Source organism: Rhinolophus sinicus, linkage group LG06 (assembly GCF_036562045.2).
Source record: "Rhinolophus sinicus isolate RSC01 linkage group LG06, ASM3656204v1, whole genome shotgun sequence".
NCBI lineage: Eukaryota > Metazoa > Chordata > Mammalia > Chiroptera > Rhinolophidae > Rhinolophus > Rhinolophus sinicus.
In genome coordinates, this window is record NC_133756.1 from 124,532,652 (window position 1) to 124,552,933 (window position 20,282).

The window sequence follows — 20,282 nt, forward strand, 5'->3', positions numbered from 1 at the left end:
GGTACCACTGTAATATGAAAATTCCCTTTAGAAAGGCTGAACTAAGTTTGTATTAAAATGATTCTACTTAAATAAAATGAAGGCCTAGACAGAGGAGAGCTAATCATACACATCTTTACGGTAGAAGGATGGTTAGCCTCGCCTGGTGCTGCGTGGGAAAGGGTGCAGACACACTACAAGGTTATAACATCACCTTTCACTTAGAGCTTAGTTCTGGACCTCTGCTCAAGTTTACTGAGTGGAATGACTAATTTAAGACCAAAGAGCAATGTGGATAGAAATTTGGATAGCACTCAATTTAACAACAGAATTCTCTGTGATACAAAAGACTGTATCATACTATGCAAGTAAGAGCATTTTGAATACAGGGAATATTCCATTTTCCAGCCCAGGGGATGGACAGAATTGAAACCACTGTCATGGTTGGCTTTTCTGCAAAGAGACCAGCAGCCAGCTCTCCCATCTGCCAATAGGAGAACGAGTGGGGAAGGGGCACCACCAAGCTAATGAGGCTGGGACCCAGAATGTGCTCCTCCCCGACTGGCCCACTACACCCGGAGAGGTGGTTTACGGGCTCCTAATGGGATTGGAAGTGATAATTAGTAAGGCAGAGACAACTTGAAGAAGCTATGGCAACTCCAGTTTTAAAATTAAGTCGACATTGAAACTAGCTTCGGTTGGGATTCCTCCACGGGAAGCACAGTGAAGACACTAAGAGAATGCCGGCAGAACACAAGCCGGGGTAACACAGCTGCATCTTCCAAATTAAGTGCAAGAAGCACATCTACTCCCTTTAGCCACTGAGTGGATTTACGTGCAACCAGTACGTGCTCAGCTGGCCAGGTGTGTGGGTCACAATGGAGGCCTAAATGACAATCGCATGGGAGGAGGGTTGGAAGGAAACTAGGTGACTTTATAAAGGTAAAAGCCCATGCAAACTGTTCTTTCAGAATTTGTTTGGAAGGCCAAGCGAAGCATCTGTTCACCCAGTTTGACCAGGAATGGTGAAATTATTTGCCTAGGTGGAAGAAGATACCTCCGATACTAAGGATGATGATGTGTTTTCCCCTATATCCCTAACTGTATTCCCCGAAGATGTGTACCTCCCTTTCCAGCAGCCGGCCAAGCTTGTAATTTGCAGATGGGCTTAGAGGACCTTATTATAGTTGCTTCTTGTTAACATGAAAATTAATGTGCATGGGTAACATCTGTCTTTTATTGATTCAATCAATACATTGGGAATTTAGCAGCAAGTTAATGGCAAGCAGTCACAAAATCTCCTATTTTTCTACATCTAAAGTAAGTTGTCTGAAACAATCCGTAGCAACCTACAATCACAAGAACACGCGTGAATGGCCGAAGCACTTGTGCTGTTGTGCCCATGGTAAATTTATTAGTAATTTCCTAACAAAATCTTCCAGTGCAAACTGCACCTAATTATTAGGGACCTCCATGAGCACATTTGGCTCTCATTTTCCCCTATAAAAACTGTGCCTAAATCTAAGAATGTGAAGTAAAACTGAGCAAGTACGCCCACAGCCTCGCTCTGAGGGCACCCGCTCCTCTAAACAACCTTCGAAAACATCTCGAGGTGACGTCAGCCGCAGCCCACCATCAAGCCCGTAGGTGGCTGTCCTTTAACACCACGCTGCGTGGTGATAACTAGCTTCAATTCTAAGCTCGTGCAAACACACCACAGGGCTCGGTAGAGCTAAAGGGCTAAAAGCTCGGGTCCCCTCCTATTCTCATTTTAGCATTAGACACAGAAGCTCTGTTTGTGTACTATTCAGCATTGGAGTAACCTTAGAATTTCTTTTTGGTTCTAGATAGGGCAATGGATTTAGCAGTGTATTTGGTGGCTGTTCCTTGGCTTGAACTCACAAGGGACTTCTCTATTTCTCCCTGGATTCCAGCTGGGAGGAGTCTGCCAGATGTGGAATTTGAACAGCTCATGTCCAAGTTGTCCATATTTTCCTTCTTACTGGTCACAGGAACTTTCGTTTTATAAGCAGTGGGCTAGAAATAAAAGGCCTGGATTAATTTTCAGATAAAAAGCAATCTACATCAATTCAAAGAAGCAAGAGACTATGAAATTATCCAGGATTTGTAAGTTGAGCACTCTCTAGGATGTGAGATAGAAACAAGTCACATTGTGAAAATGTTATTTATTAAATGCCAAAGGAAGCTCCTTTAGCATCTTCAAGAAAATGGAATTGTTCAGTGTTTGGTGTAGAGCAAACTCTAGGCAAATTTCAGATTCTCTGCCATGCGAAATGAAAGTGAATGTCTGGTAACATTTGCATAGGGACGTCCCCTTGGACATAACCGTACTCATTTCATCGGCGCAGATTTCTAAACAAGCTTTGACATCTGTATGGATACCCCGCCAAGTACATCATGACTATTCTTTCTAACCTGGGGACCAAGTGGCTTCATAGGGCCCACTCCTTAGAATCTCTGCATCGATTCCAGGCACTGGCTTCTAATCCCAGTCACACCACGTGGGCAGGTGTACAGACCTCGTGGAGTCTCGAGGCCTCCATGTTAAATGGGGAAATGCTCTTTTCACATGTACTACATGGGTTTACTATGAGAATGAGCTGAGGTAGTGGCCATGAAAGTACTTCGTGACTTTAAAGCACAAAAACAAGTCATGCAAATACAAACAATTGTATTTTCTCAGGTCACCTCACCCCACAATAGAGGAAATGGTCTGCAATCCTGTCACGAGGGAAGCAGAGTCTATTTTGACCTTAGACCCATCTTAAAAGTGATCACTTCTAGTGAAATGAAGCTGAGCACAGAGTTCTAATATAGCAGAGACTGACTGTCTCAGGTCCTGACTGTCTCAGGACCTACACAAGCAGCACGGGGGACGAGACAGGGGTACAGATACAGCAAGTTCTCGTTTACACAGAATGATCTGGGAACAGGTACATAGGCCTAATTCATACTCCGGTTAACTGCAAGTTAGCGTTCATGGGAGTTAACAATCAGGTTAACAATTTTCAAAGAATGTGAAAAGATTACATGTAACACAAAATAAATAAACCTGGTGTCTCTCTGATCATTCAGGCCTTGTGACACAAGTGACCAAGTTTTATACACAGTAGTAGCACTTAACACATAGGTATTTATTTGTCTGGTGAGTAAATGACCTCCCAGGGCATAAGCAAAACATCAGGTCATTGAACGATTTTGTGGTACCTATATTTCAAGAAAGAGAAAACTTACCTGATGTTTGCTTATTGCAGACAGCCCTTAAGTATGTCCCTTTTCAGAGCATCACTCATGTGTGACTTTATAACAGGGTAGGCTAATTCTCGAGCTGGTAATTTTGTATAATGAAAAATTAATTTGTATAAACTTGGAAATGTAAACAGGTCCTTTTCTCCATAGAATTGTTTTCCCCCAAGAAAATTTCTGGGTTACTTCTCTGTGTAATCTTTCAAGAAACAGAAACACTTAAAGGGCTTTAGCATTCAGTAAAACAGGCTGTATGCTGTGTAACCCCGCACTGAAAACTTCTGTGCAGCAACAGGGTGAAAGTACAACACCCAGATGTTCTAGAATCTGGCTGAAGGTAAGTTGCTTTGTTTACGACAATCCTGGTCCCGAAGACATGAAGCCAATCTTGGAAATTTCAATTCATAAACATTTAATTCACTTGACATACAAATCCTATTAAAAGGTGAATCTATGTGTAACCTAAATGTCTCTCTTTTGACATTTCTACCTCTTGCGTTATCATCCAAATCATTGAGGAAATGTTTTTCAACATGTCCACTACAGCTAATACTATACAGAATAGGAATAAAAACTTAGTCGTTTTCTTCTTACTGCACTCATAGTCCTATCTGCTTTAATGTTTCCATTCTTCTAAACTTTTCTATTTGTTAATTAGTGTACTTGAGTCATTCAACTTACGCTGTTACCAGTAACATATAAGTACCTGTTTTTGTTATTTTGTTTTCAATCTGGTATTTAATACATGTTATAATTAATATAGTCAACCATATTCTATTTGAGCACCAAAATTGGCCTAAAACTGGTTGCACTGAAACAAATCACAACATTTGTTCCTTTACCCCTGGTAACATCAATGCAAATCTATTTACCTTTACCCAATTGTTTATTGCAAATGCTTACAGGCTCTGTGTATATGTGTGCACCTTGTAAAATACTATATGTGTGTGTACTTTACCATTTTTCTTTGCTAATTTGCAGTTTCATTAAGTTTAGGAATCAGAATCATAAAAGCTTACTTAAAGCCTGAGTCTCCCTTCTGAAATGTCCCCTCATAGAAACTGTTTTCTGACACTAACAAAACATGGATGCAGGCAGGCCTTTATGGGGCCCTTTAGGCAGAGCTGTAACTTCTTCACTAAGAGCTAAGTCTCTCATGTCCTTGGAACAGAACCAGCCATGGAAAATTCTCACTTCCAGGCTTTTCTTTAGGAACATAAACAGATCTTAATTTTTCAGGGATACAGATTTTACATTATAGATTATCTAAATTTTAGTTTTCTTTTTTTCTTTCTCATCGTTGATGGGATTCCTCAGAGATCGATGCTGTCACTGATGTAATCTGAAAGTTTTATGAGTAATAGACAGAGAAATGAAAAACGAAATTGCCAAGGCTGTAGGAGTTACTAAGATCTTCTGGGTCATGAAAGACAAATAGAAGGTGAGGAGCTCTCCTAAGACTATACAAAGGGAGAGGAAGATGAGAGAAGAATTTCAATATTCAGTTCTAGGGGGAAAGACTCTAAATAAGCATTATGAGGCTATTGCTCATCATTAATCAATCCAAGAGAGAGGATCTAAAATTCATTGTAGACTATTCTCCAAAGATATTGGCACACTACTGCACCGAGACCAAGAACACCTGGCGATCATCAGCAAACATCTTAGAAGTCAAAGAAAACAATTATCCCACCCTTATATAAAATCATGAAGAATTCATACCTGAAACACTGCAACCAGCGTGAACAGATACTATAAAGAGACCAAAGAAGGTTTACGAATATGATTAATGGGGGAGGTTTCTTTACAAGGAGTCCTTCCATCTAAAAATATGAAGAGTTAGAGGATGTACACAAGCACAACCTACAAAATGAAGAAGGGGGAAGCTTTCAGCGCAGGCATTAGACAGCAACGGGGGGCTGCAGTCAGGATGGTCACACCCGGGCTGCCCCAAGCAGCACTCGATTGTTCCTCAATTTGACAGTCTTACCATTTGGGACTGTTGAAGAATAGTCAGTCCTTCTGGGGGAAGAAAATGGAAGAGATGACTGTACTAGGTTCCCTTCAGTTCCATCTTTTAGTAATTCAGCTCCCTTGGCCTAATTTCTCCAGTTTGTGTTACTAATCTTGAAAAGGGGGCTCCATGTGCGCAAGGGGAGATACGTAACAAGAAAACTGGGTTAAATATACATATTTCATTATTCACTGGCATAACTTTAACTTGATGAACTCGTCTCGAGATAATGGATGCAAAACCTGTAAGCTCTAGGCATAGCCCTGAAAGCTAATACCAGTGCGTGATTACTAGAAACTGTTACCATTTCTCTGAATTTGGAGTAAAATATATGCTATTTAAGTAAAGTGGTTTATCACCATAGCAACCATTTCTAGAGTCACACACGCAAATTATAGGACTGCACAAGGTCCAAGTGACAGAACATTCTGATACAAGTTTTCAGCTATGGTTTTGCTTGCAAGGGTCACCACTTTCACATTCCTGTGGTGTTCAGAAGGAAGAAGGGGAAAAAAAGAAAAGGGAAGAAGAAAAATTGACTTCCAAATGTGTAGTTTTCTTTTAGAAGGCTTCTCACGTAAAGAGCTGGGCTTTATATGGAGATAATAAAAATAAAATCTAACTTGCAAATTAAAGACGTAAACATCTCTCTTTTATGTTCAATTAAAGTATAACTTACATACAGTGCAATGTACAAATTTCAAGTGTAGAGTTTGATGAGTTTTGACAATGCACAACGCATAGATCTATATAACCAACACCCCAATCAAGGACTAGCACCATTTTTCAGAAAGTTCCCTCATGCCACTCCTAGACAACCCCTCCCATTCTGGGGCTACAAGTGTTCTGACATTCTTTCAACATAAGTTACTTTTGTGTTTTCTAAAACGTCACACAAATGAAATACAGTATGTACTCTTTTGTGTCTGACTTCTTTTACTTAACATGTTTTTTTAATTGAAATTTCTATCAAGATAATTATAGAGTCTCATTATAACATGTTTTTGAGATTCATCCATGTATTAGTATTTTTGTTGCCAAGTAGTATTCCATTGTATGGATATACCACAATTTGTTTATTCATTCTTCTATTAATGGATAGTTGGGCTGTTTCCAGTTTGGGGCTGTTTATATATAACGCTGCTATACACATATCCTATATACCCTTTTTTGAACTTACATTTGGGATTGCTAGGTAAATGGTAAGTAAATGCTTAACTTTATAAATAACCGCCCAACGATATTCCAAAGGTAGTGTACCATTTTGCATTCCCACCAGCAATGTAGGAAAACTCCAGTTACTCTAATATTTGCTAAAATTTGGACTTGCCAATCTTTTTAAATTTGGCCATTCTATAAGGAATATGTAGTGATATATCATTATGGCATTTCTTGATATCATTTGCATTTTCCTGATGACTAACGATGTTACACATTTTTTCATATGCTTATTGACTACTTTACTTATCTATCTTCCTGTCTGAAGTGTCTGTTCAAGTCTTATGCCTATTTTTAAAATTGGTTTGCTTTATTATTGTTATTGAGTTTTAGGAATCATCTAATATTCTGGATACAAGTTCTTTGTTAGATTATTTATTGCAAATATTTTCTCCTTTTCTGTGACTTGCCTATTCGTTTTCTTAACATGTTTTAGATGAACAAATGTGTTTACTTTTGATGAAGTCCATTTTATCCATTTTTTAAAGTGCTTTCTGTGGTCTTTGAAATCTACTACTCTCTGGTTGGAAGATATTCTCCTACGTTTTCTCCTAGGAACTTTGTAATTTAGCTTTTAGATTTAGGTCTATTATCCAATTCAAACTAATTTTGGTGTACAGTGTAAGCTAGGGGATCAAAGTTCATTTTTTTCCATGTAAATATCCTATTATTCCAGCACCATTTATTGAAAAAAACTATCCTTTCCCCAATTGAATGGATTTCAAACCTCTGTCAAAAATCAATTGACTACTAAGTATGGATCAAAATCTTGACTTTGATTTTGTTTTATTGATCTATTTATTTGTCTATTCTTACACCAATACCACACTGTACTAATTACTGTAGCTATATAGTAAATGTTGAAATCAAGTCATATACCATGTCTATATGGTCATTTAATATACGACAATGGAAGCAAGAATTTATGGTGGGGTAAAGACAGCCTATTCAATAAATGGTGCTGGGAAAGCTGGACAGACACATGCAAAAAAATGAAGCTGGACCACCTCCTCACACCATATACAAGAATAAATTCAAAATGGATTAAAGACTTAAATGTAAGATCTGAAACCATAAAACTCCTAGAAGAAACTATAGAAATAAACTTTACAGACATTACCTGGAGTAAGATTTTTACCGATATAGCCTCTTGGGCAAGGGAAGTAAGAGAAAAAATAAACATGTGGGATTACATCAAATTAAAAAGTTTTTTTTTACAGCAAAGGAAACCATCAATAAAACAAAAAGGGATCCTACTGAATGGGAGAAGATATGCCAATGATATATCCAATAAAGGGTTAATATCCAAAATTTATAAAAAATTCACTCAACTCCAAACAAACAACCCAATTAAAAAATGGGCAGAGGACATGAAGAGACATTTTTCTAAAGAGGACATACAGATGGCAAACAGACATATGAAAAAAATGCTCAACCTCACTAATCATTAGAGAAATGCAAATAAAAACCACAATGAGATACCACCTCACCCCAGTCAAAATGGCTATCATCAATAAATCAACAAACAACAAGTGCTGGAGCGGATGTGGAGAAAAGGGAACCCTTGTGCACTTTTGGTGGGACGGCAGATTGGTGCAGCCACTACGGAAAACAGTATGGAGGTAGCTCAAAAATCTGAAAATGGAACTACCTTATGACCCAACAATTCCTCTCCTAGGTATCTATCCAGAGAAATCCAAAACTCTAATTCAAAAAAACTTATGCACCTCGATGTTTATTGCAGCACTATACACAATAGCCAAGACATGGAAACAACTGAAATGCCCATGGGTAGACGACTGGATTAAGAAACTGTGGTACATTTATACAATGGAATATCATGCAGCCATAAAGAAGAATGAAATCTTACCATTTGCAACAATATGGATGGACCTAGAGAACATTATGCTAAATGAAATAAGTCAGACAGAGAACGACAAATACCATATGATCTCACTTATATGTGGAATCTAAAGAAAAGAATAAATGAATGAACTAATCAGAAACAGTCTCAGAGACACAGAGGAAAAACAGGGTTGCTAGATGAGGGGTGGGGATAAGGGGGAAGGTGAGGGGATTAGAAAGCACAATCAGTAACCACAAGATTGCCATGTGGATACGAAAGTCAATTTGGGGAATGTATCAATAATGTAAAGATTTTGTAGGGTATCCAATGAACACTTGTCTCATTAGGGAGACCACCTCAGCGATGATGTAGATGCCTGATCACTGCATTGTACACCTGAAGCTGAAGCTGAACAATAATGAATGTCAACTACAATTTTATTTACACACACACACACACACATATACACATATATATGTATATACATATATACATATATATGTGTGTGTGATATATATATATATATATATATATATATATATATATATATATATATATAGTTATAAGGAGAGGAGTACAGCATTAGGAATAGAGACAGTGGAAATGTAATGGCTGTGTGCAATGTCAGAGGGGTAGTAGATGGGGGGAGGGGGATTATCACTGTGTGAGGGATATAAATGATAAATGTCTATTACATTGTTTTGTACACCTGAAATTAATTAAAAAAATAAAAATAAATCAGGTCACATAAGTTCTCTAACTTTGTTCTTTTTAGGTTATTTTAGTCTTATGTATTTCCAAATCAATTTTAGAATCATCTTTTTAATTTCTAACAAAAAAGAAAGCCCTGCATTTCAATTGGGATTGCTCTAAAGTTATAAATCAATTTGGGGAGAACTGACATCTTAACAGTATCAGATCTTCCAATCAATGAACATAGTGTATCTCTCCAAATACTTCAGTTTTCTTCAATTTTACTCAGCAATATATTGTAGGTTTTGGTATAAATAGTTCACACATATTTTGTTAAATTTATCACTAATTATTTTAGGTTTTGCAGTAATATTTTAAATGGTATTTTAAAATGTTGTTTTCCAAGTGGTCATTGCTAGTATGTAACAATACAATTGATTTTTATATACAGATCTTGCATCCTGCAACCTGTTTAGTTTGCTTTTTGTCAATTCCTTGGGATTATCTATGTACATAATCACATCATCTGAAAATAGAGACAGTTTTATTCCTTCTTTTCCAGCTATATAATTGTATTTCTTTTACTTGTCTTGTTGCATTGGCTAAGACCTCTAGCACAATGTTAGAGAGAAGTACAAAGAACGTCTTTGTCTTTCTCGTATCTTCAGTAGGAAATATTCAATACACAAGTATAACCATTAAGAATGACATTAGCTTTAGAGGGTTTTTTGGGGTAAAAAAAATCCCAAATGTGTAAAAGAAGTTCCGTGCTGAGGAATTTTCTCATGTTTGATTGTTGAATTTTATCAATTTTTTTTCAAAATTAATGAGATAATTTGATGGCTTTTCTCCTTTACCTATTAATATGGTGAATTACATTGGTTGATTCCTGAATGTTAATCCAAACATATGTTCCTGGCATATGCTGTATGCTTGGCCACGATGCATTATCTCTTTTATATATTTCTGGATTCAGTTTGCTAATATCAAGTTTGGGATTTTTTTATGTCTACAGTAGTACCTCGGTTTTCGAACATCTCTGTTGACGAACATTTCAGTTTATGAACACCGTAAACACGGAAGTAAATGCTTCAGTTTTCAAACACGCCTCGGAAGTGGAACATCTCACGTGGCTTCCACTGAGTGCAAGATCCTGAGGCCTAGCTGTCGGTTGTTTTCGAACATTTCAGAACTCGAATGGTCTTCTGGAATGGATTACGTTTGGAAACCAAGGTACTACTGTATGTTTATGAGAGATATTGGCTAGTAAATTTCTTTGCTTGTAATACCCTTTCATGTTTCATATTAATGTTATGCTTGCCTTATAACTGCCCTGGAAAATATTCTCAAGGGTTTGTGTAACAAGCTTTGTCTTCTTTCTTCTTTAAATATTCGGAAGAATTAACCATTGAAATTATTTGGAACTGGTTTTCTTTATTGGAAAGGTCTTAATTAAGATCAATTTCAATTTTTAAAAGTAAATATAGAAATATTTAGAAATATTCAGATTTTCTATTTTTGTGTATCTGTTTTGGTGGGGTTTTTTTTAAAGGCATTTGACCATTTCATATGAATTTTCTGATTTATTGACATTAAGTCATTCACAATATTCTCTTTTTAAAATCATTTCCTCCTTCTATTGTTGTTGAGAGGGTATTTGATTTGCTTTTTTTCCCCTAGCTGGTTGAAATGAAAGCTTATATCTCATTATTATTGCTACTGTTCTAAAGTCAACATTATTTTATATTTATTTGCTTATTTACTCTTGCCAATGCCCATCGTACCTTCCTACAGTTCAGTATTTCCATCTGGGATCATTTTCTTTTACCTTGAATTTTTTTCTTTTAGTATCTCTTATGGTACAATATGCTGGTAACAAATTCACGCATATTACACATACCTAAAAACATTTTTATTTTATCTTAATTTTTGAAGGAAATCATCACTGATAAAAAATTCCAAGTTGGCAGCTTTTTGTTTTGTTTTGTTTTCTATTTAGCACTTAAACAATGTCATTGCATTGTCTTCTGGCTTCCATTATTTTTGTTGATATGTCATATGTTACTCCTTTAATGGCATTGTGTCTTTCCCTTCTCCCCAACACAGCCCCAACTAGATACTTTTATAATTTTCTCTCTTAGGCCTAAAAAATTAGAGAACAGTATTCAAAACAACCACAGACACTAGAAAGTACTGACAGAATCCCTGAAAGGAGATAGCCAGAGAAGGGGCATCCTAAATTCTACCCAGCTAAAGATAAATGAACTGACCTAAGATTTAAACTGCTGGCTAAGAGACAATTTGCAGTTTATGTCCATCCTAGTAAATGCCTGCTAAAATGAAAACATCAACACTTTTTGGAGGAACATAGTCAAATCTAGAGTCAGCACAGCATAACATTTCTAATGTCCAGGGTACAATCCAAAATTACTCAACAGAAGTAACAATCAATAGAGACAGATCCTGAGATGTCCCAGATGTTGAAATTAGCAAACAAGGATTTTTAAAGCAGTTATCATAACTATTATCAGTGATGTTAAGGAAAATATGTTTTTATGAATAAAGGAGGTATCAGTAGAGAAATGGAAATAAAAAATATGAAAATTTTAAAATAAAATATAACAGCTGAAATTAAATATTCATGATAGGTGTAATATGAACATGGAGATAACAGAAGAGTAAACCTGAAGATAGATCAATAGATTGTATCCAATTTAAAGAACAGATTGAAAAAATATAGCCTTAAGGACCTATAGAACAAAATCAAATGGTCTGACATGTGAATAGAGTCTCAGAAAAATAATTTTTTTAAATGATGATAAAATTTCCCAAACGTGGCAAAAGACACAAATTTACAGATTCCAGAAGTTCAGCAAACCCCAGCAGGATAAATGTAAAGAACATGCTTTAAAATGTCATTGTCAAACTGCTGAAAACCAATGATAGAGAAAATCTTGTAAGGGGGGTGGGGGGTGGGGGGTGGGAGATGAGGGTAAGGGAGATCGAATATATGGTGATGGAAGGAGAACTGACTCTGGGTGATGAACACACAATGGGATTTATAGATGATGTAATACAGAATTGTACACCTGAAATCTATGTAATTTTACTAACAATTGTCACCCCAATAAATTTAATAAAATAAAATTAAAAAAAAAAAAACATTCAAAGCATAGTGACACATTGCATATAGGGAAAGAGCATTTCAAATGACCAATGATTTCTTATCAGAAGAAATAGAAGTCAGAAGCCAATAGAATAACATCTTTAAAGTATAGACCCCAAAACATGTCAAGACATAATTCTATAAACAGAGAAAATACCCTTCAAAAATTAAAACAAACTAAGACATTTTCAGGTAAAAGAAAACTAGGAGAACTCATCACTAGCAGACATAATACAAGAAATGCAAAGGAAATTCATCAGGTTGAAGGAAAATCATACCAGATGGAAACTTGGATATTCAGAAAGAAGAGCATCAGAAATAGTAAATATATAAGACAATTTTTCCTCTTAATTTCTTGGAAATACATATGACTTAAAAACAAAAATTAAAACACTGTTTTGTTGGGCTTATAATTATGTAGATGTAATACATGTGGCAATTATAGCATAAAGTCAGGAAAAGAGATGAATGAGCCCAAATTAATACATCTGAATTGAGGCAGTATTAGTTATAACCCGACCCACTGGATTGGTTCTCCATAGGGAAAAGATACACATAGCATATCCTAATAGCCATAGTCCCTAAGAGGGACTAAACAAAAGCCAGGGAGAGCAGAGAAGTGATTTGAAAGGATTCACTAATATATCCTTTGAAGTAGGGAAGCCTGGCTAAGCCTATGGTGAAACCTAAGCCTTTACACTGGAGGTTCTTCTAGTGGGAGTAGAAGTAGAGACAATAGCATTGTTGTTTATGGAAGCCTATGAATCCAAACTAGCAACCGGCATTGCAAACAGCAGTAGCTCAAAGAACAGCAGGTCAAGATTCATGTTAGCACCATCAATGGTTTGTACCTGTATTAGTCACTATTGCTGCAGGTTCCATCATTCACTAGGAGAACCCACAGGACTCAGCATATAGTTGTACTCATTGCTATGATTTATTACAGTGAAAGGATGCAAAGCACAATTAGCAACGGTAAAACGCACTTGAGGTGAAGTCCAGTGGAAACCAGGCTCAAGCTTCCAAGGGTCCTCTCCCAGGAGTCACCCAGAATGCATCTAATTACCCCAGCAACATGTTGTGACAACACATGTGAAAAGTTGCCAACCAGGGAAGCTCTTAAAGACTCAGCAGCCACGGTTCTTACTAGGAGCGGGCCATGTAGGCAGCCTCTGCCTAGCACCTGCCAAAATTCCAGCCTCCCAGAAGGAAAGCAGGTGTTCAGCATAAACCATACTGTTTGTACAAACAGTTTAGGCACAATGAATCATTCTCATCAGCTAATAGTAGCAAAATCTAAGTTCCCAGAAGCCAGCCTAAGGCCAGCCTTGCAAGCAAACCTTTTCAAAGATAGCAGTTTAGGCCTGCTGTGTTAACTCTTTTCTGTACAACTAGGTAGAAAATAACTACAAATGTCTCAGTGTCTTATGACAATAAATAGTATTTTTTTCTCAATTAGCTGTAGGGCTTAGCTGTGCTAGGCTAGACCTTAGGCTTTGTATTGGACTCAGGTCTACTCCACAAATCTTCATGATTCCCAGAACTATGGCTCCCTGTGGGCATGTGCTTGGGGCAGGTGACAGAAAATACAAGAGAGTAAGTTAAATCATGCACACGCTCTTAAGGTCTCTGTTTACATCATACCTCTAAATATTCCATTAGCCGAAGTGAATCATATAGATCAGTCCAACATTAGTAGAGTGAGAAACTTTCCTTCATCTACTATAATAGGGAGAACTGCAAAGTCACATGGCAAAGGGTATGAATGTATAACTCCCTCTCAGGGAGGGATGAAATCATTGGGGAAAATAACGCAATGTACCACAGTACCCTAGAGACTTCACCAAACTCAGAAGGCAAATGAGGTTGGAAGCATCATCTTATCACCTCTGAAAATGACATTTCTTAGTCTGTTCATTAGTTTATTCTAACACCTATACCCAAAGGAGCCTTGAAGCAGGCAGGGGAAAAACAAGTTATTTTTGTAATATTCTACGCAAGTTCTTTAGCAATATAATAATAAAAGTATAATAGTTAACATTAATTTTGCTTACCATATGTCAAGAGTGTTACTTGCAAGACTTCATTTAGTCCTTGGTTGATGTCACTAATCCCATTTTACAGATGAGAAAACAGAGGCCTAGAGACTTGCCCATGGTTGTAAAGCTTGTAAATGGTGAAGCCAGGATTAGAATCCAGGCAGCCTTGATCTGGAACTTGTGCTTTTAACCATTTTGATAATTTTCATTAGCTAATGATAGCAAAATCTAAGTTCCCAGAAGTGCAGTGCTTGGGCACATACGCCAGATTGCAGTACTTCAATACTGGTGTACAAAAGTGTGTCAAAATTGAGAAAGTACTACCAAATCTGTACATGATTCACATGGGCTCAGAGAGCTAAGATTCAATTTGTAAAGAAAATTTTTATCCTACTGAACTAAAATACAAAAAAAGCTGACTTTTTCCTCATAGAAATACATATATATGCCATAATTCAACTGTTTACTTTCAATGTTATTTCGATTCAAACACTTCTTGCCTTTGAAGAACTACTGCATGCATGCATTTTGTTGATCAAAATAACTTTCAAAGTTTCTAAGCCACCTTGTCCTTTTACTTTCTAGACTAGGGAAAGTATCTGCCACATGTACCATCTCCTGTAACACTGTAAAGGCCATGTTTTCAGTCAAGAAAAATGATCACAAAATTATCACAAAAATTTTCCATTTTCATTAAATAAATATAGTCAAGGCTGCATTCAATAAATAATTGAACAACGGAGAAGTTTCTCCTTTATGAAGTAAGAATTCTGTAAGGCAACTATAGTACTTCTATGACATCCGAAGTGTCTAGTCCCTCCCTCTATTATGGGGAGGTGCATTTTAATTATGGACATTCATTTCTCTCCCATTGTTTTCTGAGCTCAATGAATAATGAAAGTATTATACTATTTATCAGAAATCACTAAGGACCTAATGTTAAAAGGGCATGCTCCTGCAAGAAGCAATGGTCTGCCAAGTGTCTCATTTGAAGATGAGTAAATGCTTTTGTAAGAGTTAAAGTCTTGGGTCTGTCTGAGAGATTAGATTAAGGACCCATTGTGGGGAATTCAGAGGGTTACTAATAACAGTGCATTATCTAGATGTACTCAGCCTGAAAAACACAAGAAACACATGAGAGAACATTTCTGTCCTCAAAGAACACCATTACCTAAAATAGGCTAAAAGCTGGAAATGAAAAGAAAAAAAGAAAGGACATTGCCAAATGCCAACCACTTGAAAACAAGTTTGAAAAAGTGAAGTGTGATACCTTAATCCAAACATGAGCAATGAGGAGATGCAGACTGTGTTTTTCCATAATGTACAGGGCATTTGGAACTAGAGAAGAGTTATTCAGGGAAAGAGGAAAGTGCTTAGTTCAAGTGGTTTTGTTTTTAACAAACCCTCACTTTCTCTGCTAGTTTTCGAAGAGCTCTGCCACTTATCTAAAAAATGATTTTCCTGGCTTGTGAGAAATACGAAATCAGGAGCTCTAAATGGATTTATCAGATTCTCCAAAAGAGAGAACAATGATACAATGGAAAGCAGGAATTGCTGGCATATTTCCATTTAACTTACAGCCAAATTTCAAATATTTTAATGGAAAAAGAATCATACATTTCCTTAATTTAGTAGGTATAAATTATTTATGGCATCAAATGGAGTATGTGTATGTATACGTGTGTGTGTATAAAGTACCTAAAAACGTCATTGTCAAACTGCTGAAAACCAAAGATAGAGAAAATGTTGAAAACATGATTGTGTGTGTGTGTGTGTGTGTGTGTGTGTGCGTATAAAATGCCAAGCCAGCTAATAAGAAAATCGTCAATTGATGTTCAATAAGGGAATGCAAACGTGAGTTTTTAAAATATTATTTTAAACACGAATATAAAACATACACTGCTTCTAAGCATTGCAGGAGTTGTTAGTTGTTAACAGAGTAGAGATGATAAAGGGAATTCAATAAACTTACGTTTATATTATGGTAAATATGATTATTTCTAAATACCTGAATCATTAAATGTTAAGCTTATTATATAGATATTTGCTATCAAGTAAACAAAAGAAGTTCCCACCCAGTAAATCAAAATCAATCAGTAGATCAGTCTCCTAGTTCTCTTTCTGCACGTTTCTGACACATTCTTAGCACAGAAGGGAGTGGGCCAGCAAGGCCGCGCCTTCCTGGGTGGCGCCCTCTCAGTGCCTCTCTCCACTCCGCCTCTCTCCAGGTTTCAGAGGACTGAGAAGCAGCAACTCCTCACAAGAAGTCTGGCTGCCCTAAGGTGAGCACAGCCCCTACTGGCAGGATGCTCAGTTATTAAAGAAGAGCTAAAACGTGTTCATTAGATTTCAGGACAAGAAAGAGAACAAACATACAGAAAACTTTTCCACAAACATAGAAACAAAAGAAAAAAGGGTTTAGGTAAATTGTTAGGCTATCCAGTTAGTAGAACACAATCTAGAATTAATCAAAATGCTCTGAAATTTTATTCACCAAAAAGAATAAAACTATATTAAGGTCTAATAAGGTAAAATGATAAATCTATATAAACAGTGTCAGTTATCATAAAATTGGAAACAAATAACTGGATAATGTAATCACTTTTTTTCTAGGTAATATGTAAACCCATTCCAAATTGTATAGCCTGGTAAAATTTAAAAAATTATTAATTTTGACCCATGGGCCAAATTTGGCACACCGTCTGTTTCTGCTATGTCCTTAAAAAAGCCTATGCCTCTTTTCATGCTATAACAGAGTTCAGAAGTTGTGACAGATACTGTTATAGCCCACAAAGCCTAAAATATTTACTATCTGTTCCTTTATAGGAAACATTTGCAGACTCCTGCCCTATATAATCACAGATCTTAAAAATCAGCATATAGGCCGCATTGCTAAATCATGATGGACTCGAGGGAGGAAAGAACTTTACTTGCTTTACCATGCAAGTCCTTAGTTACAAACCAATAAAAAAAGACAGAGTTGCAAAATATGTTTCAAGTGCCGTGAGGGTACTTTACAGTTTGGAGAAATGAAATAATTGTTCTTCCTACTTATTTTATTGGTTCTTCCTACCTGTTTTTCCTCGTCTTCATCTGAAGTGTTAGTGACATCATGGACATTTCCGCTGGGTCCACTGGCTGGGTAATCTTTCAACTTTTCTTGAATGGACCACTTGTTCTTTTGATCTGTTGTGTTTTCCTCATCACTTCCTGGATTATTTTTCCATTCTTTCATCATTTCTAACACATTGGATGGTCTCAATGAAGAAAGTGCATTGCCCTAATGTTAACAATGAATTTTTTGGTGTTATAAAAAATTTAGAAAATTGAAAGGATTCTTATATCTTTTAGTAACATATTCCCCCAAATTCAGTAAATCACATGGAAAAATTATAAATGGCAAAACTTCTGATGCTCCTTGGAACAAATTCCCTGTACTGACAGATCCACCTCAAAACTAACAGGAAAGCTGAAAGAAGTTCACCCAAGTCTAGTGAACCCCACATTCAAGGCAAGCTTATATAATATCAAAATGTCTAGGTCAAAAAAAATCTAAATTCAGTTGATAAGTCAAGGGCTGTATCTAAGAATATTGATGTTTGATTTGAAAGCCCTTAGTTGCCTGGAAGATTTAGATATAAGGTGGTCATTTGGTTATAATTGATTCAGTGCAGTTTTTATCCCAGATGTGATTATACAAGGTGTGATCAAACAATACAGTGAATGTTTAAATAAAAAAATATATTACAGTAAAAGACACATTGCCATTAATCCCCCTCAAAATACTCCCTCTCGCTTTGAACACACTTATCCCATCATTCTTGCCACTTTCTGAAGCAGTTCTGGAAGTCCTCTTTCATGAATGTCTTTAGTTGCACTGTCATGGCTGCCTTGATGTCCTGAATCGATTCAAAACATTTACCTTTCATGGTCATTTTGACTTTAGGGACGAGCCAGAAGTGACACTGTGAATAACGTGGATAAGGACATACCGTAATATATCTATTTGACAGAAATTGCCATACCAGAAGCGATGTGTGACACAGAGCACTGTCATTTGGAGGACAACACTGTCCATTTCATGTTAATGTGTTATTTGTGATCCATGATTTACGGTACACTTTAAAACACACCTTCTCTCAACCACAGCTCACACCAGACTTGACTATACCAAACAAGTTGAAACTTGTCACATACTCTTACTAAGATTTGACGCATCGCTTCCTGTATTGAAGGTCCCTGCCTTTCTGTTGGATGGCACTCGGCAGCAGCCTTCACCATATTTGGTGATCACAACAGAAAGTCTCCGTGTTACATGTCGCTTCTGGTACAGCAATTTCTGTCAAATAAAAACATTATGGTGTGTCCTCATCTACCTTCTTCACTGGATCTGGCATGGTGCGACTTCTGGCTCTTCCCCAAAGTCAAAATGACCATGAAAGGTAGACGTTTTGAATCGATTCAGGGTATCTAGGCAGCCATAACAGCGCAACTAAAGACACTCATGAAAGAGGACTTCCAGAACTGCTTCAGAAAGTGGCAAGAACTATGGAATAAATGTGTTTGAAGTGAGAGGGAGAATTTTGAGGGGGATTAATGGCAATGTGTCTTTTACTGTAATAATTTTTTTAATTTAAACATTCACTGTATTGTTTGATCACACCTCTTACAATACCAAAATTGAACACTTTATATTAACTAGATTTTTCTCAAATATAATATTCCATTTAATGCCAAGAAATACATGAGTGCAGTCTCAAATGGCTCCTGCTAGACTAGGTATGCCTTAAATACCTTTTTCTCCTCCCTCAGATTAGTAGAGAAAGTTTGGACAAGAAATCTGGATCACACTTAGATTAAAATGGGAAGTTCAGATGTGAGCACAGCTCTGGAGAGATTCTAAATTAACTTGGTATGTGGGTGGATTGAAGTATTAAGTATCAGTGACACAGAATACTATGAGACAGAGTACTTTAAAGGCAGCCATCTGAGTACACTATTGAGGATCTGTAGAGTTTAATATGTTTGCAGTGAAAGATAAACATTAAGTGGGGGATAGTGATAATTAAATGAGGATCATTATGCAACTAATTCCCCGTGGTTCTATTTCATCCTGTTTTAAGAAGGTCTATATTCTTACCAATCTCATAGCATTGTATAACACTTTTTGTTGCCCTCATGCAACCGCTACCATTACTTCCAGAATGCCTTCTGCCAACCCATAGCCTACACTTCCTTCAAGGCTCAATTTAAGAGTCATCTCTGTTAAGTATCCCAGAACTTCAAAGATACCATCAACTTAAACTCAAAGCATAGATAGAGGCTCAAAGAGCATGAAACAGTTGAAACCATTTAGAACAGCAGATAGTCTCAGAGCGCTCAAATGAATGAGTTCTGGTCTCCAGGGCTCTGTCAACAGCTCTGCTTCATCCCTATGATCCATAACTTCCTGGCTGCATCCTGAACTTTAACCCTAATTTTCATGTAATCACAGTGTCCAGGCTCCTGGAATGCCTCAACTTGATTCTTTCACCACAGACAGAGACAATCTGACATATGTATGTCTGTAATCCCAGTCCTCAATTGCCCTTCCCTGATAAACTCTCCACAAGTTAGTTCTTTGGGTATTTTAGTAGTCACTAATGCTGCTCACCCAACATTCCTTTCTTCTAGGAACATGGCAGAATTGTACTTCTCTACCTCTTTTTGGACATGACCATGTGACTTGTTTTGGCCAGTGAAATGTGATTGAAAATGAGCAGGATAGGTAGCCTTGGAAATTGACAATCCACTACAGGGTACAACGTGAGGTACCTCATTAGTTATATAAGTAACAAGTGACTGTGTTCAGTGCCTGCAGCTGGAGAAAAACAAGAACTAGTTTCACCCAGCTAGGCTAATCCCCTTGACTGGGACCTGACCTTTAGCTAATTTTAATATCATTATAATATCATTTGCATTGTGGATACTATGACTCCCATCATACATCTGACACCATGACAGTTCCAGAAGAACCAAAAAAGGAAGAAAAAGTGGGAAACGGAGGGTCCCACCCAGGGG

At 36.9% G+C, this 20,282-nt stretch overlaps 1 protein-coding gene across 6 annotated transcripts in view; it reads right to left on the reverse strand.

Moving 5' to 3' along the window:
* Window positions 1-1,192: 1,192 nt before the first annotated feature.
* The window catches only part of STK33 (serine/threonine kinase 33), a 134,115-nt gene continuing 115,025 nt past the window's right edge, over window positions 1,193-20,282 (reverse strand). For 5 of the 6 annotated variants that reach the window (XM_019728473.2, XM_019728439.2, XM_019728488.2 and 2 more), the window contains 2 exons: window positions 17,296-17,502; window positions 1,193-2,016 (listed from right to left, as the gene is read on the reverse strand). In XM_019728473.2, the coding sequence (XP_019584032.2) occupies window positions 1,804-2,016; window positions 17,296-17,502 (420 nt within the window). In that variant the 3' untranslated portion in view covers window positions 1,193-1,803. The remainder of the gene's footprint in view (window positions 2,017-17,295; window positions 17,503-20,282) is intronic. The other variant, XM_019728455.2, reaches the window with a different exon arrangement.